The sequence below is a fragment of the Pelophylax lessonae genome, assembly GCF_965119305.1.
Source record: "Pelophylax lessonae genome assembly, chromosome: 3".
Taxonomy (NCBI): Eukaryota; Metazoa; Chordata; class Amphibia; order Anura; family Ranidae; genus Pelophylax; species Pelophylax lessonae.
Window position 1 is genome coordinate 599,783,899 of NC_138770.1, and position 23,351 is coordinate 599,807,249.

The window sequence follows — 23,351 nt, forward strand, 5'->3', positions numbered from 1 at the left end:
TCTTCAGTCTTCACAAAAGAATTGGGGGGCTACACTAACCCAGCTTGTAAGGCCAAACTAAACAACACACCTCAGGAAATACCGCCATGACTAACAGAAGATAGACTTAGAACTAAACTAGAGAAACTTAACATAAATAAATCACCGGGACCGGATGGCTTGCACCCGAGGGTTCTTAAAGAGCTCAGCCAGGTGATTGCCAGACCATTATTCTTGATCTTTAAGGATAGTTTACAGACGGGTATGGTGCCAGCTGATTGGAAAAAAGCCAACGTGGTACCAATATTTAAAAAGGGACCAAGATATATCCCGGGTAACTATAGGCCGGTCAGCCTAACATCAGTAGTCTGCGAGATTTTGGAGGGGATGTTAAGGGACCACATACAAGACTTTAGTAATGAAAACGGTATTATTAGTAGTAATCAGCATGGATTCATGAAAAATCGTTCTTACCAAACCAATCTATTAACCTTCTATGATGAAGTGAGCTGCCACCTAGATAAAGGTAAGCCTGTGGATGTGGTGTACCTGGACTTCGCAAAGGCCTTTGACACCGTTCCCCACAAACGCTTACTGTTCAAACTAAGGAAGGTAGGTATGGACCATAAGGTGAGTACCTGGATAGAGAACTGGCTCCAGGGGAGGTTGCAAAGGGTGGTGATTAATAGGGAGTACTCAGATTGGGCGGGTGTGGAAAGCGGGGTCCCCCAGGGTTCTGTCCTGGGGCCAATCCTGTTTAATTTATTCATAAATGATCTAGAGGAGGGGATATCGAGTAAAATCTCAGTATTTGCGGATGATACTAAACTAAGCAGGCCAATATCTTCTGGGCAGGATGTGGAAACCTTACAAGCGGACCTGAACAAAATTATGGGGTGGGCAACTACATGGCAGATGAGGTTTAATGTTGAAAAATGTAAAGTAATGCACCTAGGTGCCAGAAACCAGAAAGCAAGCTACTCACTAGTGAGAGAGCCCTTGGGGAAATTGATGACCTGGGGGTCCTATTAGACAACAAGCTCAGCATTGGCATGCAATGTCAAGCTGCTGCAAGCAAAGCCAACAGAATATTGGCATGTATTAAAAAGGGGATTCATTCCAGAGATAAAACAATAATTCTCCCACTCTACAAGACTCTGGTCCGGCCATATTTGGAGTATGCAGAAAGGGATTGGTTGGTGAAATAGGGAGTTAATGGTTAAGACCGCATCCCGAAACAAAAAAGGCCAGAGGAGAACCCCCAATGGGACTTTTAAGGTCTTAGACAATCATTTGCTGCTAAAGTAGCAGTGAAAAAAATAGTAGTAATGGTTTTATATAAAAAATATACATTTTATTACAAAGATAATAAAAGAACAAAGAACACATATATAGAACATGTAAAGACAAAAACATAGGGTGGCTAACCCAAAAATGACCACATCATTCATTCCTGAAGAAGCAGAGAATTATTTTTGCAAAACGCGTTGGACTACAATGAACAAATGAAGCAAATCAATGTATTTACTGTAACCTCAAATGTGCAAGAGTACAAGCTGCTATGCTATTGTATGTATATCTTGGCATGTTTTTATACTCATCTGTTGTGTTTTAACTATTTTTGTACAATAAAATAGTTTCTTATTTTAAAGAAAGTGTATGTGTTCACCTCAATGACAACTCCATATCCTATAAAGTCTCGCCTTCTCATTTTTGTTTTGGAATAATACACATTGATATTTTAATCTTATTTTGTTCATTTCCTATTAATTAGAAGCTGCCTTCAAAGTCTTAATAAGAGTAATTTTGGTTTTCTAGATTTAGATAAAAATATGGTGGCAACCACACCCAGAGTCCCACAAATTTATTATAACCAATTCCTCTATATCATTAAATCTGCAGCTTTCAATAAAATAACACTTGGTGATTCTGCCATAAAAGCCCTTGCTCAGATATTTCCTGTCATAGAGTGACAATGCTCTTTCCCAAATGTGCTCCTGCATTGTCACACTAGGAATACAGGCTTCCTGGAAGCTACAGGGGTCATCACACTTTATGGAGGCCTTGTCCACTGCTGACATAATCAGGAAACCAACCCATAAAAATGCCATGCAACCAATCTAGTGCAAGCAGACAGGAAAACGCTAGAGTGCATGAAGCATTAGACCCAGTTCATACTACTCTGACTTGTCAGGCAACTTGGTCGCCTGACAAGTAGCGCTCTATTCTGCGCAATGGAACCGTTCTAATCAGAGTGACTCAAGTTGCTCCGACTTAGAAAAAGGTTCCTGCACTGCTTCTGGGTGAAGTCGCAGCGACTTGCATTGACTTCTATTATGAGAAGTCGTTTGCAAGCCGCGATGAAGTCGGGGTGACTTTGAGTCGCCCTGGTGTGATCCGACTCTTAAAGTTACATCTTTTTGAAAAATAATACAGTTTCTGTATAAAGTGACATGTAAGTAAATTATTCATTTTGCGATCTATATTTCTAAAGCAGCTTTCAATGACAAAAATGGGAATATCACGCACTGTGTCCACTGAAAACATCTTTCCTGTCTGTCTCCATGGCAGCCTACGTGTGGGTTAACCCCGCCTCCACTCCAAGGGTATAGGACCCCCCTCCCATAAATTTCAGCTCTCAGGTACAGCAGGTGTTCATTTTTTGTCCTCCTCCAAGGACCTACACTTCTGATGTCTTACTACGTCCAGCTTACCTTAGGATACTTTGGATGGTGTCTGCATGTCCAGAGCCCAGCCACGGGCGGGTGAGTGACATTTAAAATCCCCTGCTCTCTGCGGTTGACTGAAGCTTGATTGGCATTCTCTGACATGGGTCTGAAGATTCGCATTGCTTCCCTTCATGGCAGCGGTATTTGTTATTTATGTACACTTTGTTTGTCTCCTTTCCTATCACTGTACAAATTTGTTTGTTTGGCCCAATGGCGCTGGAACGCTTCCTGCGTTCCAGCAAACCCTTCCTGCGTTCCAACAAACCCTTCCTCTTCCTCCTCTGCTTCTAGCGTCCAATCGGTAGACGCTTCGTGGTCCCGCGCATGCGCAGTGCGCCGCGAGCGAAGTCGAGGCTTGGTTCGCACATGCGCATTAGCGATCGCGGCCGCATCACCGCTGACGTCATTCCGGCGGGAGATTTAAACAGCTGACGATTCCCCTGTACTTTGGGAATGTACTGTGGGCGTTGCGGCAGCTTCCCAGTGTCTCTGGATTCCTTGCTACAGGTATGTGCAATGGAGACTTGACTGCAGAGGGGGGGGGGGGGGGGGCGGAGGGTTGTCACCTCACAATGTATCACTGACATGGTGTCTGATATGTATTACCTTTCTTTATCAGTCTGGTTGTTTGGCCTGAAGTATGGATCCTGCGTCACCGCCCTCCTGTGGCCAGCCCTCTCACAACAGGTGGGTGCTGGCATTTTTCAGAGGGGGGGGCGGGGAGGGCTTGCTGGTCCCTAGGTCATGGCTAAATCCAGTGTCTCCCCGATTTTCTCTTTTTTCCATCAGCTCTCCCAGGCCTGATTTACCACAAGAAAGAGACCCTGTCAGACCTCGTGGGAGTTCATCCTCCAGATCTAAACGCCGTGAATCTCCATCAGGGAGTAGGCAGCAAGGGAGACGCTCTAATTCCTCCCCCAGACACCATACACGATACCAGAGTCACCGCACACACCAGAGAGCCTGTTGGGGTTGTGGGGCGCATGTCCCGGAGGACAAGTCCCTATGTGAGCCATGTTTTGCTCATGCAGCCGGTGAGAGGGGGCAAAAGGATCAAAGATTGGAATCTCTAGTGAAGAGAATAGTACAACAGTCCCTGAAAGAATGGGGTACAGTCCCACCACTTGGTCCCACCACATCCAGTTCTCCAGGGGAAGTGCAGGAAGATCAAGGCCCCTCTCAACCGAGTATTACTTCTGCAAAGTCATCTGACAGTGATTCGGAAGAAGAAGGGGCTGTAGGCGGCTTTGAGTTCGCCCTAGTTTCACCCCTGATCAGAGCCATTAAAGAAGCTCTCAGATGGGAGGATCCTGTGTCTCCTCAGAAAAAGCAGCGGAAGTTCTTCAAGCACCTTGGTAAGGAGCGTATCAACTTCCCTTCCCTCTCTGAATTACAAGAGGTGATTACTGAAGAATGGAGTAAAGGGGATAGTAAGTCTTCCTTATCCTCCAAACTTGGGAAATTATATCCCTTTAAACCTGAAGATGTCGCCCGTCTGGAATCTGCTCCTCTTGTGGATGCGGCAGTTACAAGATTAGCAAAGCATGTCACTTTGCCACTAGATGACGCGGTCTCTTTCAAAGACCCTTTGGATAGGAAGATAGATCTGGACCTAAAGAGGATCTTTGTGACGGCCGGCGCGGCCTGCAAACCTGTGATGGCATTAGCAACAATGTCTAAAGCCATGGAAGTCTGGGTTTCCGATATAGAATCCAAACTTGGAAGTCTCTCGGAAGAAGCCGTAGAAAGTTCCCCTATTCACGAACTCAAGCTGGCTTCAGTGTTTTTAGGAGAAGCATCTATTGATGTTCTGCGTCTTCTGTCCAGATCGATGCTATCCTCAGTAACAGCAAAGAGGGCCTTGTGGCTTCGCCCGTGGATTGCAGATCCAGCTTCTAAACAGGCATGGTGTAAGATCCCTTTTGAGGGTACTTCCCTTTTTGGAAACAAACTAGACAGCGCCATTGCCAAGGCTACTGGCGGAAAGTCAGGTTTCCTCCCGCAAGACAGACGACTATTTGGTCAGAAGAAGCCTCAACCTAGGAGGCAATACACGGAGAGATCAAGAGATGCACGCTCTTACAAGCCTAATAGAGATTTCCGAAGAAACTGGAGAGGTGGTCAATCCTCTACTCGGAGGTCATCAAAAAATCCAGCGCCTGCTGGACAAGATTCCACTAAATCTTTTTGAGATTGGGCCCGTCCAGGCATGTCAGGTGTGGGCACATTTTCAGCATGTCTGGGCGGCCTCAATCACGGACTTTTGGACCGTCAGGACGGTCTCTACAGGCCACAAATGGTCATTTCTGGCAGATCCAGTTCCAAGATTCATCTCAACTCATTTACCCTGTCTAGAAGAGAGAAGAGAAGTCTTGCTCGCCTATGTAGACGCTTTGGTGGCTCAAGGAGCGGTAGCTCCGGTTCCGGAACAAGAAAAATTTCAAGGGGTTTACTCACCCCTCTTCTTAGTCCAGAAGAAGAATGGGGCCTGGAGACCTGTTATAGATCTCACATACCTGAACAAGTTCATAAAGAACGAAAAATTCAAGATGGAAACACTCTCAACTATTCAAAGGGCAGTACTGCCGGGAGATTGGCTCGCCTCAATAGATTTAAAGGATGCGTATTTTCATGTACCTGTGGCAACCGACTTCCACAAATATCTTCGCTTCTGTGTTCGGAATCAGCATCTGCAATTCATTTGCCTACCCTTCGGCCTGTCTACCTCACCCAGAGTATTCACCAAAGTTCTTCTAGCAGTGGTAGCCTTCATAAGACTGAAAGGTATACGTCTACATCATTACTTAGACGATCTTCTGCTTCTGTCTCAAGAAAAGGATCAGTTATTGGCACACAGAGATCAGGTCATATCGACCCTCAAAGAGTTTGGCTGGCTGCTAAACCTACAAAAGAGTCAGCTGGAGCCCACTCAGCGCCTAGTCTATCTTGGGGCGCAATTCGACACCGTCGAGAATTCAATCTCTCTCCCATTAGAGAAGATACCGGTAGTGAGGGAGAGAATCCTTCCGGCTCTTTCCTCTCCTCGGCTGAAAGCCTCTCAGTGCCTCAAAATCATTGGCACCATGGTGTCCACGGCTCCAATGGTCAAATGGGCTCTCTGGCATATGAGGCCCTTCCAAAAAGGGTTCCTACAACAATGGAACACAGAAGAGAAAGATCAGTACATTCATATCTCCTCCAGCATGAGATACAGTCTTCTTTGGTGGCTGCAACGCAGGAATCTGCTCAACTGTCATTCTCTGGTTCCAGTCTCATGGACTATAATCACAACAGACGCCAGCAACTCAGGTTGGGGGGCTCATTGTCTGACAGAGATGACACAGGGGAGATGGTCTTTTCAGAGACACACTCCAGTCTCCAATATACTGGAACTCCGAGCAGCCTACCAGGGTCTTCGATCTTTCCAACACCTGCTAGAGGGGAAATCTGTAATGATTCGGATGGACAACACCACGGCAGTGTCTTATGTGAAGAGACAAGGTGGGACACGGAGTCTCTCTCTGCTACGAGAATTAGACCCGATCATGTCCTGGGCCCAGACTCACCTAGTAAACATCTCGGCAGTTTACATCCCAGGTTCACAGAATGTTCAAGCGGATTTTCTGTCCAGGGTCCAGTTGAACCACAACGAATGGTCGCTCCATGTGGAGTCGTTCAAATGGATTCTGTCGTTGGGAGTATCTCCCGAAGTCGATCTGTTCGCCTCCCCTTGCAACCACAAGTTGGAGAAGTATGTCACGAGAGGCAAGTGTCCTCAAGCTTACGGGACAGATGCACTAACCGACAGGTGGGAGTTCAGCAGGGCTTACGCCTTTCCTCCAGTACCCATCATTCTCAAATTCCTGCAAAGACTTCAAGCGGAAGATGTGGAGATAGTGATGGTGGCGCCTTTCTGGCCGAACAGGCCATGGTTTCCGCTACTCTTACAACTGAGTTACCGGGACCCGGTCCCTCTTCCCCTCAGACCAGACTTGCTTCTTCAGGGAACATCAGTGCACCCCTGTCCTGCAATTCTCCGGTTGACGGTCTGGTTCTTGAGAGGGAAAGGTTGGAATCGCTCGGCTGCCCATCTACAGCCATTTCCACCTTGATGAATGCTAGACGACCAAGTACTAATAAAGTATACTGTAGAATCTGGGCAAGATTCATGGAGTCTGCATATCCTGAAGGTATGTCTTCCTCAGTCCCTGGGATTCAAGAAATACTAAGTTTTCTTCAGGCTGGTCTGGATATGCCCCTTTCAGTGGCAACTCTTAGAGTTCAAGTTTCGGCCTTATCGGCCTTCTCCGGGGTCATGTGGGCCCAACACCCACTAATTCAACAATTTTTCAAAGGAGCAATCAGGCTCAATCCTCAGAGAAGACCTAGGTTCCCGAAATGGGATCTACCTCTTGTCCTAAATGCCCTCTCCAAATCGGGCATAGATTCCTCTTCTTCTATCAAGGACCTGACCATCCGAACTGTCTTCCTGGTAGCCATTACTTCGGCTAAAAGGGTCTCTGAATTAAGTTCTCTCGGATGTAAAGAACCATTCTTGACTTTTTTTCCGGATCGGGTAGTACTGATACCCAGGCTGAATTCAAATCCGAAAGTCACCTCAGTGTTTCACCAGAATCAGGAGATTGTCCTGCCTACTTTCCGTTCATCTAATGAGTCCAATCCTCATCCGTTGGATGTAGGAGAATCCTTAAAAGCCTATCTTCAAGCAACTGCACCATTCAGGCAGTCTGACAACCTCTTTGTCCTGTTCTGGGGAAAGAACAGAGGTAAACCTGCTTCATCTAGGACTATCGCTTCATGGATAGTGGCAGCTATCCAACAGGCCTATAGAGCTGAGGGGCTGGCTCCTCCGGAGGCGGTGACGGCGCACTCTACAAGGAGTATCTCTACTTCCTGGGCGGCTTCGCGGCACGTGGCTCCAGATGTGATTTGCAGAGCGGCTTCGTGGTCATCAGTCAATACTTTTATGACCCACTATTGTGTAGAGCCTGCTTCTCTGTCCTCAGTTAATTTTGGTTTGACTGTTTTGTCTGCAAATAGCATGAATTAAAATTTTCTTTGCTAAAGCATTCCCACCCGTGTGGAGTGAGCTAGTTATTTCCCACACGTAGGCTGCCATGGAGACAGACAGGAAAACGGAAAATTCCTATCATACTTACCGTAATTTTCCTTTCCTGATAGTCTCCATGGCAGCCGGAGTACCCACCCTCTCGTCTTGGATTCGGCTAAGATATGGAACACCTGCTGTACCTGAGAGCTGAAATTTATGGGAGGGGGGTCCTATACCCTTGGAGTGGAGGCGGGGTTAACCCACACGTAGGCTGCCATGGAGACTATCAGGAAAGGAAAATTACGGTAAGTATGATAGGAATTTTCCGTTTTCCTTTGTTCAAAGGAAAGAACAGAATACAAGATAAAATTCTGAATCATTTACCGTTGCACGGAGTGTTTTGCCACAGGACACATGTAATTCTCAGTTTAAAAATCAAATCACTTACTATTTACCAGGCTTTATAAAAAAAAAAAAAAAAAAAAAAGAAAGAAACTTCAATGTATTTTCAGTAAATACACTTTTGTCATTCTCACTGAAATATTTATTCATAGTTTTGACAGGCCTGTCACATTTTTACTTGCGGTTTCATTTTCTGATATTTGTATTTGTACACACAGATATGTTAACGCACCCTCTAGTGGGCATCTGTATAGTAAGGCCTGGGATTAGCAGATCTGCTTAAAGAGTAAAGGCAAAACTTTTAATAGTTTTGGGTGGAGGCATGAAGGGCTAGACCCTCTACCAAGTGTAGCACTACTCCCTTGGGAGCTGCTGGTGGCAGGTTCCCCCGGGTTACCCATAGCAACAACACAATAGTTTAGCGACTTTGAAGTGCTTGGCTCAGTCAAGAAACAGTCTAGGGGTTTGGTTTTTCATAGTTTTATTTGAGAATTTGGATTGGAGAAGGGATGAGTGGGATACTCCAACTTGAATAAACTATGCACAATTTGCTGGGACGTTTACCTTTTACGTTTACGTTTAGTGCTTCACCTTGTCACTAGCAGTGAAGAAGAATTTTACTGGACTTGTATTACTCTGTGAATCGCTCTTCAGAGCCCAACTAGGCGACCCATATTCTTCAGGGTTCTACACGGCACCCCCTTTACTATAATTCTCTCTGTGTGAGCTAGCTCCTTGATCCCCTGGCTTCACTGGAGTGGTCCCCTTCCTGGGCAGACCCTTTGGCAAGTCCCTGAGTACTCAGGGACACTGTTTTTCCTGAGAGGCTCTGCTAGCAACTCCACCATCAGCTACACTGGATCCTCTGCATCTCAGCTCCACACCTGGTTCACTAGGCCAACTGCCTAAGACCACCTTCCTCATACACAGCAGGAGGAGAGACCAGCTATCTGCCTCCTCCTGGGAATCTGCGTCCCGCCAAAGACGCCCTGTCACATGTCCCCTCTGATTTTATGAGCAATCCCAGGATGCATTGCAAGAATGCCCTCCCACTGGGACTCCCATAAAAGCTAATGTGTCACTGGCTGGGTTTCCTCCACTGTCCAACAAGCTCCCTCATTGGATGCAGTGGGGACACTCCCTCAGACCCAATGAATCACACCTGGAGACATGCAACAGGCAACCTAACAGATCAGGCTCCCTTGATAAGCAGAAGGAGCAATAGATGCTTTTTCCTAGCACCTACCTAGGAGGGTGCTACACAAGTATTTATTGGCAAAGTGACGCCTTCTTTTTAAGATAGGCCATCATAGAGAAATAAAAATCTGGCATGCTGGATGCAAATTACCTGCTTCCCATCTCCCTCTTTGCAGGGCAAGAGGACCACCTGCGTTCCTGGAAATAAGGTGTGCACGGACAGACATAGACCCTGCTGGCTTATCTGCTGAACCTGAGTGTAGATCCATTCCTGCAAAATACACAGAAAGTAATTTTTTTAGTTTGTTATTATCATCATCATTATCATTATTTTTAATCTACTGCAATAAGTAATACGGAACTCCTTGGGGATACAAGCCTGCATTCCTGGTGTGCTGGGCTGGTTATTTCCCGCACAGGGCAGCTGTTTTTATTTTTTTAAATTTGTTTATTTAATAATTTATTTCTTTTTTTCCCCTCATAGTGCTACAAACTGTCTTTCGGTATTGTACTCTTGAGAGCATCAGTGGGCAGTCTCAGCATTATGAAGTGATTCCTGGGTGGCTTCAGCTCGAGCTCGAGCGGGCAGATTTGGCACCGTGGAGACCTCCCTGGGTGGATTTGGTACTGTGGAGACCTCCCTGGGTGGGTTCGGCACTGTGGAGACCTCCCTGAGTGGATTTGGCACCGTGGAGACCTCCTTGGATGGATTTAGCACCCCATGAACAGCTCCTACAACATTTGCTAGATTTGCTAGTGGTGCTAGTTACGGCTTGTTAATTAGGGTTTCAAAGGGCAAGTGTGTTAATGAAGGGGAAAAAAGGGCATTCTTAAAGGACATGGAACTCCTAGACTATGAGGTTGTGAACAGGCTGATTCCCCTGATTAAAGAACAGAAAGAGCATTACTGTAGAGAGGACCTGTCAGAATATAAATCTGAACTCTGCCTTTGCTGGCTTGGTCTTGTAAGTTCTAAAGCTGTCATCGAAGCTTCAGTACCTAATCAGCTACTATCCGGGGACAGGAATGTTGCCAGCGAAGGCTAAGGGTGAACTCACATTAGTAATTTGCCTCTTGGGCTGGTTCCTTTGTATGGTATGAGTGCTCTGAACCACCCCCAGGACTGGTTAATTGTACCGGGCCAAGGGGCCACTTGAAAGAGGTGCTCCCGGGTTCAGTTCACATGTGGTCTGGTACAGTTTGCTTTAGAGTGAGTGCAAACTATGCTGAAGCACAGTTCTCTCTATAGAGAGCTGTGTACTGAAGCAGGGATTACTGGTCTGTTTATCAGGAGAGGGTGTCGGGGGAACACTTGTAAGTGTAAGTACTCCTTTCATAGTTGAGTGTGAGTGCAGCCCAATGGGGGAGTTGGAAGGACTGAACTCGGGGTTGGTTCAGTTTAACAGGCCCCAGTGTGCTTGCATCCTAAAAAGTCAATACCATCTTGCATGTTTGTTCCCCCTGAACTATGATTTGTATGGAGCTATGGGTATAGTGGGTTAAACCTCTCTTCATTTTTCTGAAATAAACACAGAAGGAGTAACAATGAACAGTAAGTCCCGGTTCACACTAGGGCGACCTGTGAGGCGACCTGGTTGCCTCACAGGTCGCCGCAGGTCGCCTCCCATAGGAAAGCTGCGGACCCGTTCTAATAGGAGCGACACAAGTCGCTCCGACCTAGAAAAAGGGTCCGGAGCTTCTTTGGGGCGACCAGGAGGCGACCGCCATAGACTTCAATGTTATTAATGTCCGTGGCGGCCGCTCCGAGGTCGCGGCGCGCTGCTCGCACCGCGATCTCGGAGGTCGCCCCTGAAAGTAGCATCGCTCCTATGTGAACTGGCGCTAAGACCAGAATGATGTTTAGCTATGTGCATATCTAATATCATTAGGAATAGGTAAATTGTGTCATTTAAAAGTGTATTGAATTTAATCTCCCAGTGATCGATATTATTATGCCACCTTTAATTGCTGAGCTATTTTTCTAATTGATTTGTGAGTCGATGAGAATTACTTATGTCACATGGAAGATTGAAGCATACTTTAATTAAAGCCAAAGTGTCGATATTATCAAAGGAGGGTGTAAGAAGATGAAACTACAGCTTCTCAGGGGAAATAAAGGCAGAACCCCCCCCCCCCCCCCCCAAAAAAAAAAGGCTACGAAAATACAAAACAATAGCTTTAGCTGAAATACATTCAGTCAAGAGATGCGTCCCATCATTATTCTATTTTTTGCTACTAGATGGAGCCAGTCTTTAGGGTTGAATGATAACCAGTGTCATTTAACCCATTTCCTTTTTAGAACAGGATGCCACAGTCCACAGACCTGCCCTATGGCTCTGAGTCACACACGCTGCCTGGGCCCACTACTGCTTCACTGTAGGGAATTGACATGTCATTTTGTAAGCACCATTCATAGCTGCTAGGTCCACCTACTGTACTACTGAAAGGAGCTGTTACATGATTAGATCAGCCAGAAGACCCTTGAAATGAAACAATATTTGTATAATTTTGGATCAATTATAACCTGCCTATACCCAAAACATGACCTTCAACTCCAAGCAAAGCTATATAAAAAAAAGTCTATTTAAGTTGTCCTTTTAAAAACTTTACAAAGATACAAGATTGCATTTCTGACATGTCGAAATATAAACAAATATATACATTTTCAAAAAGCTCCACCTTTTGTCATTAAAATGTCCTCGTTAATCTAGATCTACAGTAAAGCTTTCTGTATATCAGTCTATCATAGGTGTGCGCAGCCTGTTGCATTGGGGTGTGCTCCCAAGAGCTCAATTACACATAGGTGTGTGTGTGTGTGTGTGTGTGTGTGTGTGTATATATATATATATATATATATATATATATATATATATATATATATATATATACAGTGCCTTGAAAAAGTATTCATACCTATTAAATCTTTCCACATTTTGTCATGTTACAACCAGAAACATAATTGTATTTTATTGGGATTTTATGTGATAGGCCAACACAAACTGGCACATAATTGTGAAGTGGAAGGAGAATAATAAATGTTCTTTAAATTTTTTACAAATAAATCTGTGAAAAGTGTGGCATGCATTTGTATTCATCCCCCTGAGTCAATACTTTGTAGAACCACCTTTCTCTGCAATTACAGCTGCAAGTTTTTTTGGGGATGTCTCTGACAGCTTTACACATCTAGAGAGTGATATTTTTGCCCATTATTCTTTACAAAATAGCTCAAGCTCTGTCAGATTGGATGGAGAGTGTCTATGAACAGCAATTTTCAAGTCTTGCCGCAGATTGTCAATTGGATTTAGGTCTGGACTTTGACTGGGCCATTCTAACACATGAATATGCTTTGATCTAAACCATTCCATTGTAGCTCTGGCTCTATGTTTAGGGTCGTTGTTCTGCTGGAAGGTGAACCTCTGCCCAGTCTCAAGTCTTTTGCAGACTCTAACAGGTTTTCTTCTAAGATTGCCCTGTATTTGGCTCCATCCAACTTCCCATCAACTCTGACCAGCTTCCCTGTCCCTGCTGAAGAAAAGCATCCCCACAATATGAGGCTGCCACCACCACCATGTTTCAGGGCGGGTATGATGTGTTCAGGGTGATGATCAGTGTTAGTTTTCCACCACACATAGCGTTTTGCTTTTAGGCCAAATTGTTAAATTTTGGTCTCATCTGATCAGAGCCCCTTCTTCCACATGTTTGCTGCGTCCCCCACATGGCTTCTCGCAAACTGCAAACGGTACTTCTTATGGCTTTCTTTCACCAATGGCTTTCTTTTTGACACTCTTCCAAAAAGGCCAGATTTGTGGGGTGTGCAACTAATAGTTGTCCTGTGGACAGATTCTCCCACCTGAGATGTGGATCTCTGCAGTTCCTCCAGAGTTACCATGGGCCTCTTGGCTGCTTCTCTGATGAATGCTCTCCTTGCCTGGGGCATTCAGTTTAGGTGGACGGCCATGTCTTGGTAGGATTGCAGTTGTGCCATACTCTTTCCATTTTCTGATGATGGATTGAACAGCGCTCCGTGGGATGTTCAAAGCTTGAGATATTTTTTTATAACCTAACCCTGCTTTAAACTTTTCCACAACTTTATCCCAGACCTATTTGGTGTGTTCCTTGGCCTTCATGATATTGTTTGTTCACTAAGGTTCTCTAACAAACCTCTGAGGGCTTCACAGAATTGCTGTATTTATAATGAAATTAAATTGCACACACATGGACTCTATTTACTAATTAGGTAACATCTGAAGGCAATTGGTTCCACTAGATTTAGTTAGGGGTATCAGAGTAAAGGGGGTGAATACAAATGCACGCCACACTTTTCACAAATTTATTTGTAAAAAATGTTGAAAACCATTTATCATTTTCCTTACACTTCACAATTATGTGCCAATTTGTGTTGGTCTATCACATAAAATCCCAATAAAATACATTTACGTTTTTGATTGTAACATCACAAAATGTGGAAAATTTCAAGGGGTATGAATACTTTTTCAAGGCACAGTGTATGTATATATATATATATATATTTATAGTATATAGATGTAACACCCTCCTAGACGGGTGCTAGGCATAGTTTGCTCTGTCTGCCTATCAGGGGAGCCTGATCATTAGTTATGCCTGTTGCATGTGTCCATGTGTGATTCATCTGGTCTGAGGGAATGTCCCCACTGTCTCCAATAGGGAGGCCTGTTGGACAGTGGAGGAAACCCAGCCAGTGACACAGCTGTCCCAGTGGGTTGGCACAGACAGTGGTGCATCCTGGGATAGGCTATAAAAGTCAAGGGCACATGTGGCAGGGGGTCTTTGGACAGAAAGCCAAGTCCCAGAAGGAGGGTACAACTGTCTCTCCTTCTGCAGCTGTGAAAGATGGTCACAGGCAGTCGGCCTGGTGAACCTGACGGTGTGGCTGAACCCAGATGTCCAGTGGATGCTGACAAGTGGAGTTTGGAGGCAACAGTGACTCTGGAAAAACAGTGCCGTGAGTACAGAGGATCTTGCCCAGGGGTCTGCCAGGAAGGGGACCACTCCAGAAGCTAGGGGTGTCAGCACACAGGCATTGAGAGAAAAGGGGGTGCCAGTTTCAGAACCCTGAAGAGAATATTTACACAGGAACACTTAAAGTACCTTCATTTAGTGACAAAGTGAAGCAGCAGCCTTTGCCACATTCTACAGTAAGCTGTCCCTCAGATTGTGAATAGGTAATAGTTGGAGTATTCCACTCATCCCTTCTCCTATCCCAGTTCTCAATAAAACCACAAAAACCAACATCCCCTGGATTGATTATTGACCGAGCCAAGAACTTTTAATGCGGTTATCTGCTGTCCCTTGCTAAGGGTAACCCAGGGGAATCCAGAAGGTGTAATTTTCAGCAGTCCTCTAGGGGGCAGTGCTACATTAACACACTCTCATAAATAAATGTAAACAAACATTTTAAAATGTATTGAAACATGGACAGTGTCAGTAGAGCATTGGATGATGTCAGTACAGCAGTGGACGTGTCAATAGCACAGAGGTTGGGGACAATGGATGGTGTCGGTAGAGCAGTGGAAGGTGAAATTTTTTATTTTTATTATTTTTACAGATTTTTTTATTATTTTTTACAACATTGTTTTTGGCATTTTTTTTTTTTTTTACAATTTTGTAGGAATCCCAATCGGGGGGCTTTGGTGAAATATCAGAGGTCTAAACAGGCCCCTGATGTCTCACTTTTGAAAAATGAATTGAGGACAGAGATCCCCCAGTCCCCTTCTATGCAGCCTCAGCTGCACTGGACAATGTATGAATGAATGGGAGGCGCTCTTTGCTTAGCTGCTTCCCGTTTATTTACAAACTGAAGCATAGTAAACACAGTTTACTATGGTTCAGTTATTAATGGACACAAGAGCAATCAGCACCTATCACTCTTTGTGTTCATTCAAGAAATGAAAGGGCCTGTAAATGACATAATTATCAACCCCTTCTCCTGCTGACCATCCTGAAATATTTCCCACAGCAGCTGGCGGCACTATGGGGGGGGGGGGTAGGCAGCAGGGGGCATCAGTACCGCATTCAGTCTATATTGTACCAAATCAAGTTATTAAGTGATGTGAAGGCCTCATAAAATAAAAAGTGTCCTTTACCTTTCCTCAGGGAGACAAATCTTTCTTCATTTGTGTCTCATACTCTCCCCCTTCCAGACACTGCATATCACATTGGACATGTTTTAGCAACAAAGACAGTGCTGTCAATTCAGAAAGCAGGGAGCAGGACTACTTGTGTCCAGGTGCTGAGTAATAAGCTACAGGGATGAGAATCAGCAGTGACAATGCTGATAAACAAGCCCTCTTCAACATTGTCTCATCACACTACCATGCAAACAGGCATAACCTATAAGATTGACAACACTGCTCTAAATTCAGGAGCATCACCTCTATGCAAATCTGTGTGGGTGGATCACCTCCCACTGTCAAACTCGACATGTATGAAGTCAGGTAAGCACACACAGATTGCCCCGTGACTTCTATAGTAGAAACACCTCAAGCAGAACACAATGCAAATTTGACAGCGGGAGCTGGTCTGCACACACAGGTTTGCAAAGAGTTTCATTCCCCTGACGATGTTACTATGATGAAACGCGTATGGAAGAGCGTATTGGTCTAAGAGAGAGAGCTGGAGATACTGCGGGCTGCCTGAGTGAGCCATCCCTGAGCAGTACTTCATATATAGCGGCACTATATCAGTGTGCACTATGGAGTTTCTTCTTTTATGGAGCTTTTGATTCATAGATTTAGATTTATATGGATCTAAAAGATTCAGAGTTTATATGAGTCACTGAACATTTAGAGGAGCTGTTGGGGACTGACATCCTGACTGTCGCTGTGCACAGATTGAATCCACCTGGCTAAATTGGGAATCTTGTCCTTTATGCGAGTTTGGCCATTGTTGTGAGGTTCAATCTACCAGGTGAGACCACACCTTTGGGGGAATCCATCGGAGGTTTATGTCACTCATCTTGAGTTCAACTAGTAGCCACTCTGATCACTGTTTATGTCATGGAATTTTTTTTTTTACTTTTGAACACATTACTTTACTGCAGTTTTTCACTATTCATTGTGTATGTTATTAAATATCTTACATTTTTTATAGCATTATTTTTCACTTTGGTGATATTGATGTTTGTGGATTTTTTCATAATATTGATTATATTGATTATAACTATTATTATTATTATTCAGGATTTCTTTAGCGCCAGCAGTTTACGCAGCGCTTTACAATGTTAGAGGGAGACAATACAATTACAATACAATAAAATACAAGAGGATTAAGAGGGCCCTGCTCAGAAGAGCTTACAATCTAACGGGTTTTACACTGTTTGTGCTAGCAGCTATACACACATATACTGCAATGTTCGGAGAATCAGCTGGATCGCAGGACACAGACGTTGCAATTAAAGGAATGTTTATTAACCTTAAAGTGGTTGTAAACCCACTTTGTTGACGTTTACCTATAGGTAAGCCTATATTAAGGCTTACCTATAGGTGCTGTAAATATCTCCTAAACATGCATCGTTTAGGAGATATTTATAGTGCATGCAGCCGATGACATCATCGGCGCATGCACTCTGAAGGAACGGCCACCTGTTGCGTTCCTTCAGAGCCCATACGCGGGAGTGATGTAATCGCGTCTCCGGACAATCAGATGGCCGGAGGACGTGAACAAGGAAGCAGGGTGGCCGGACATGTCGGCCGCCCTGTCGCTGAGCGGGCAGCACTGCGAGGGCTTCGTTTTAAGGTAAGTACTAGCTCATTATGCCTTTGTCTTTACAGGTTTATTTTTTTTCTCCTTTTTTTTTTTTTTTTTTTAGGGTTTACTTCCTCTTGGACAGCTTCACAGGAGCAAAAAAACACAACAAAGGATAAGTCTCACCGACTTGAAGAGTTCAGAACTGCTGTTGCAGTAAACAGGCCCGACTTTTAGAGAGGGTAACTTCCCCTGCCAACAGATTTCCAGGCAGGATACTGACATGCACCCTCACAGCTGTACACAAATCCACCATCCACTTTCCACACACAGTCTCCTCTATACTCCGCCATACCACACCCTACAACTTCCTGTCTTTTTTAAAACCTGCTTCCTCTGACCAGTGAGTTAACACTTTTGTTCCCTTAACCTCCCTGGCGGTATGATTATGTCAGGAATTACATACCAAAAGCGGTAAAATTGTTTTCATGGAAATTTGGCGTTATGTATTATAGGCCTACAATTCTTAGTAATTACTGACTTAAACCTGACCAAAACAAGACTCTAGTAGACATCCCAGATGTGATAAATTTGAAACACAAACGCATGAATTATAATCGAATCAATAATATTATTTTATTATTTAATATATAATATATATAATAAAATTATATGTAGCACCACCCCCGCAGGAGCTGCTGATTATGTTATTGGGTCTACACCCTGCCTAACAACCCTATAGAACTGGCTCGATCCCTCCTCAGGCACAACTGACCAGAATAGGACTGGACCTTCAAATGGATACACAGATTGGACTACAATACTTCAATATGCAACAGTGACTTATTACCTTCTTCAATGGTAGTCTTTCTGGGTGACACAATGGAACAGCACACAGGATTGTAATTAACCAAAGCTTAATTTACTGTATATCAAATTAAGCAAGTGAGATACAATGAAATACGGTCATTTTAAAGGGTTACTTAAATCGGCTTTAAAAAGATAAAAGAAATATCCCACACTACTCCCTCATTGATGCTAGACACAGTACAAGATAGATAGGCCTATCTGAGTCCCTTCCCCAAAGTCCTCTTCTTTCTTCTTCTTGAATCTTCGCTAGCAAGATAACTGCGCAGATATATTTGTAATCCGCATTAGGAATGAAGATCAAGAGAGAGAAAAAGAGCAGTGAGCTGTTGGTTGTCACCACAGGGTATCTGTGTAGCTGAGCAATAACTTCTGTGAGAGAGATGGGCCTCTGGCGACTCCTTTACAGATATTATTGTTTGTCTATGAATCTCCTGAGAGAGTATGCTGATCTACCCCGGGGTTTATCACCTTCTGTTACACTATAGCTATCTGTGGATAACGTTAATTCTTTTGGTAGATAAAGTCAGGTTTGGGCAAGTGCCCTCTCACCAACAGGATTTTCCCTTAGAACTCTCCACGGCTGTCTTAGTCTCTGTTCTCTGTCCCCAGCCGCGCGAGGTGTTTGGGGTGGATGGCTCCGGTCTCTGCAAACAGCGATGGGACCTCTGGGAAGGGTCTCTTGCTTTGCATGGAACGTTTCAGCGTCGTCACTTCAGGCCCAGAGGCTTCGGCCTAGCATGCAGCATCAGCCCACAGCGCTGGCTTCCTGCTTGTCTCACTGTGTCTCTCCCAAGAGACTGAGCCTGGCTCCTCCCTTCCTTTATAAAGCTTCCCCCAGAAGGCTGTGCGGTGAAGCAGTGCATCCTGGTAGTCCAAGAGCACTATGGATGATGAAGTCTCTCAACTTCCTGAAAGGAAAATCACATCACAAGAAATTCCATAGTAGCTGCAGTGTGTCGTTTTGGCCACTAGATGGAGCCGAGTTCCTCTCAAATGTCAAACAATCATCTTTCAGGCATATTAAACACCGCTACACACTCCCCCCACTTAAGAAACTTTGGTCCCCAAAGAGGACAACAGCATGTACTCCAGTGCATATGTTGGCAGTACACAACAAAAACATTAACATATGCATAACAGGGAATTATCTTCCTTTTCATAAGCAGAATTCAAACTCAACAACTGCATATTACAACACAGGTTCGACATAGGAACCTCCCACCAATTGTCAGGGGAGGGAAGGTAATTCTGTTCACAGACCCCCGACACTTGGGTGGCTTGTACAGATGTGCCTGGGGGTGAGCTAGGGTTGTCCTCCACCAAATCTGCGGTGGAAGAACTAGGCTGATCAAGAGATCGTTTGGAAGTAAAGATAGCTTCTTCCGAGCATTCACCCAATTGGTCATAGGTCAGTCTTTTGGGTGGGTGAATGACTCTCCTGTCCCTCTGTTCTTTGGGAGGCACGATCTCAGAGGTACTAGGACCAGCCACTTCTGGGGATTCTTCAATGTCCTCCTCCTCATGTTCCAACACACAGGAATCTGATGTTTCAAGAGCGGTCAGTTCTTCTTCAGAGAAAGGTGCAACCTCCTCCTCAGGATCTTCATCATCAACTACTTCTTCTGGAAGCATGTGAAAAGGTATGAATTCGGGGGCTTCTGCCCGAAGGGTTCCTCTTTCAGCCAATTCGGATGAAGACAGGGAGGCAGGTGTGGGTTCTGGTAACTGAGATGACCACATCCAGTCAGGTACCTCCTCTTCATCTTCCAGATCTTCAGATGAAGAATTTCCCTCCCTCACATCTGGGAGTGTCGACTGAGATCTGGTGACTGGTCTGGATAGGCGGGAGGTCGAAGGGGTATCTGGCGAATCTACGACAGGAGGCATGCGAACTGCTTCAGAGAGAGGCAGTAGATGGTTCCTATGCCAAGTCTTCAATGGGCCCACACTTCCTTCAGGCCGAATTTGATACACAGGGAGGTTTGGTAGTTGCTTGCAGATAACATAAGGTTGGGATTTCCAGCGGTCTGCCAACTTGTGTTTTCCCGGGACACCCAAGTTCCTCAACAATACCCTGTCCCCGGGTTGCAAGTCTTGGATCCGAACTTTTAAGTCGAAATTCCTTTTATTCCTCAGTCCACGTTGATCAGATGTGGCCTGAGCTTTATCATAGGCCGATTTCAGACTCTTCCGCAGTCGGTCCACATATCCCTTGTGCGATGCTGAAGAGGTGTGATCGGGCGAGATGCCAAAGGCCAAATCCACTGGCAACCGAGCCTCTCGTCCAAACATTAGACGATAAGGGGAATATCCAGTAGCATCACTGACAGTACTGTTGTAGGCATGCACAATGGCAGCTACATGTTTGCCCCAATGCTGTTTCTTCTCTGAGCTCAAAGTCCCCAACATGTCCAAAAGAGTCCTGTTAAATCTTTCCGGCTGGGCATCCCCTTGTGGATGGTAGGGAGTAGTTCTAGTCTTTTGGATGCCTAACAGATCTAACAGTCTCTTGATCAGTCTGCTTTCAAAGTCTCTTCCCTGATCTGAATGGAGGCGTTGTGGTAACCCATAGTGTACAAAGAACTTTTCTACAAGAACTTTGGCTACCGTTGAGGCCTTCTGATCCTTTGTTGGGAATGCTTGGGCGTATCTGGTAAAATGGTCTGTTATCACAAGGACATTCCCTTGGCCACTCAGATCAGGCTCTAGGCAAAGGAAATCAATGCACACCAGTTCCATGGGTCCCTGGCTTTGCAGATGGCCCATTGGGGCTGCTTGACGTGGCAGAGTCTTCCTTTGTATACATCGGACACAAGAAAGACAGTATCCTTCAACTTCGGCCCTCATACAGGGCCAGTAGAACCTGTCTCTGACAAGCTGAAAAGTTCTTTCAGGTCCCAGATGGCCATGATTATCATGAAGAGCAGCCAGAACTCTCTCCCTGTATTTAGCTGGTAAGAACAGTTGCCACTTCTCCTCCAGATCTTCAGATGGGCCTCTTCGGTAGGCCACCCCTTCTCGGATCTGTAACCGGGTCCACTCTCTATGCAACAGGCGGGCCCCCTGAGGAGAATCGGTTAGAAGCAACTCAGGGCGCTGGATCTCCAAGGCTTCCAAAAGAAGTTTTCCCAGAGGGTCTTCCAGCTGCTCCTTCCTCAAGTCCCTTTTGGATAGCCGGGGTAAATCTTCCCCTTCAACCTGGGTCCCCCTGCAATAGTATTTGGGTACCCCGACAGCCGAAACCCCAATCTCTTCGGCTCTTGATCCTCCTCTGGATCGAATTTCAGTTCCCTGATATAGGGCACGCACCCCTTCTGGAGCCAAATGGGTCCATTCTTCATCAGGTTCGTGTGGTGCATGCAACCTTCTGGATAGGGCATCTGCATCCCTGTTCCCGATTCCTGGCCGATACTTCAGGCTGAAGTTGAAGCTAGAGAGGGCAGCCAACCATCTGTGTCCTGTGGCATCCAGCTTGGCTGTAGTCAACAGATAGGTAAGGGGATTATTATCCGTCTTGACAATGAATTCAGCTCCGTACAGGTAATCTTTCAATTTGTCAACCACTGCCCACTTCAAGGCCAAGAATTCAAGTTTGTGGGTAGGATAATTCCTTTCAGCAGGTAGTAGACTCCTGCTCACGTAGGCGACAGGTCGCAAGTGACCCTCATGTTCCTGGTAGAGTACCCCACCCAGCCCATCTCGGCTGGCATCGACATGCAGTTCATATGGTTTCATGGGGTCTGCATAGGCCAACACAGGGGCAGTGGTTAGATTCTTTTTCAGCTGAATGAAAGCCCCTTCACATTCTGGGGTCCATTGATCCTGGATGGATTCCTTAGCCTTCCGGGGTCCCATGGTGGACTTCGTCGGCTTGACCAGTTCAGGAACGTCATCTTCCTCGTTCTTTAGTAGCTCATTGAGGGGTCGGGCAATCTTGGCGAACCCCTCCACAAACCTCCTGTAATAGGAGCAAAAGCCCAGGAACGACCGAAGTTCGGTCACATTTGTAGGTCTCGGCCAGGAGGAGACAGCATCCAGCTTGTCCGGGTCGGTGGCTACCCCTTCTGCAGACACGATGTGGCCCAGGTAATGGACCGAGGATTGATAGAACTGACACTTCTCAGGAGAAAGTTTCAGGCCTTCTTCGTGTAGCCTCTTCAGGACCTTTTCCAACCTCTCCTCGTGTTCTTCCAAAGTCCTGCACAAACACGATAACATCATCCAAGTATACCAGTACCTCTATCAAATTCATATCCCCAACAGTCCTTTCCATCAGCCTCTGGAAAGTAGCAGGGGCTCCTGACAACCCCTGCGGCATGCGATTGAACTCAAAGAACCCCACGGGGGTTATGAAGGCTGTCTTCTCCCGGTCTTCAGGGTGCATGGGGATCTGATAGTACCCACTCTTTAAGTCCATCACACTGAACCACTTCGCCCCTGACAGGCTCTGTAGGGCGTCTTCAATTCGAGGAGTGGTATACTGGTCTGGGATGGTTCTTCTGTTCAGTGTTCGGTAGTCGATACAAAGCCTCAAAGATCCGTTTTTCTTCCGGACTACCACTATCGGAGAAGCATATGGGCTCCTGGATTCTCGAATAACCCCAGTCTTCTTGAGTTCCGCCAGCTGCTGACGTAGATCTTCTAAGTCACCCAAGGGAACTCGCCGGACTCTTTCTCGGAAAGGTTTGTCCTCACTCAGGCGGATCTTATGAGTGGCACTCCTGGCGCAGCCCACGTCAAACTCATCCTTAGAAAATATTCCTCGCCATCGAGCAAGTTGTGCCTTGGCCCTCTTCACCCATTCCGGTGGGAGGGCAGCGCTTCCAGAGCAGAGCTCTTCTATGACAACTTCACCACTTCCCTCCTCTTTAAGATCAGATGGGACAACTGGGGTAGCCGGGTTAACTTGGCCCAACAGCAATCTGGCCGGTACCTTCACCGGTGTAGTAGAGGTGTTTCTGACACTCACTAAAACCCTTCCACGGTTTTTCTGTAACACCTTCAAAGGGATCACTTCAGGGATTACTTCTATCCCTCTCTCCTCTTCCTGTGGACCTGATTCAAAGATGATAAAAGGGCCAGGCTGTTTCCATGTGAGTTTAACTGAAGCTTTCAGACAAGCCACCTCTCCTGGCTGCAAGACCTTTTCTGTTCTGTCCAACTTCCAGAGTCTTCCAACTCCTTCTGCAGGAGTCTCTTGCTCCAATACTAGTCGTTGATAGGCCTGCCGTAGCATGGGGTGAATCCTTGGCGCTGGAGAATCCTGTCCCTGGACCAGTTGTGTCAGGAGGCGCCTTACTAGGTCAGTGTTGGTCCCTACAATGAGAGAGCTTTTGTTGGCCCCTGGCGGACGAGGACAGACCACCGCTAGGGTGTCAAAG

The 23,351-nt window shown here is 45.6% G+C and overlaps 1 protein-coding gene across 1 annotated transcript in view; it reads right to left on the reverse strand.

The window, feature by feature from the left end:
• The window catches only part of GALNT14 (polypeptide N-acetylgalactosaminyltransferase 14), a 773,014-nt gene that overhangs the window by 4,887 nt on the left and 744,776 nt on the right, over nt 1-23,351 (reverse strand). The window contains exon 14 of the mRNA XM_082252551.1: nt 9,530-9,649. Coding sequence (XP_082108677.1) covers nt 9,530-9,649 — 120 coding nt within the window. The remainder of the gene's footprint in view (nt 1-9,529; nt 9,650-23,351) is intronic.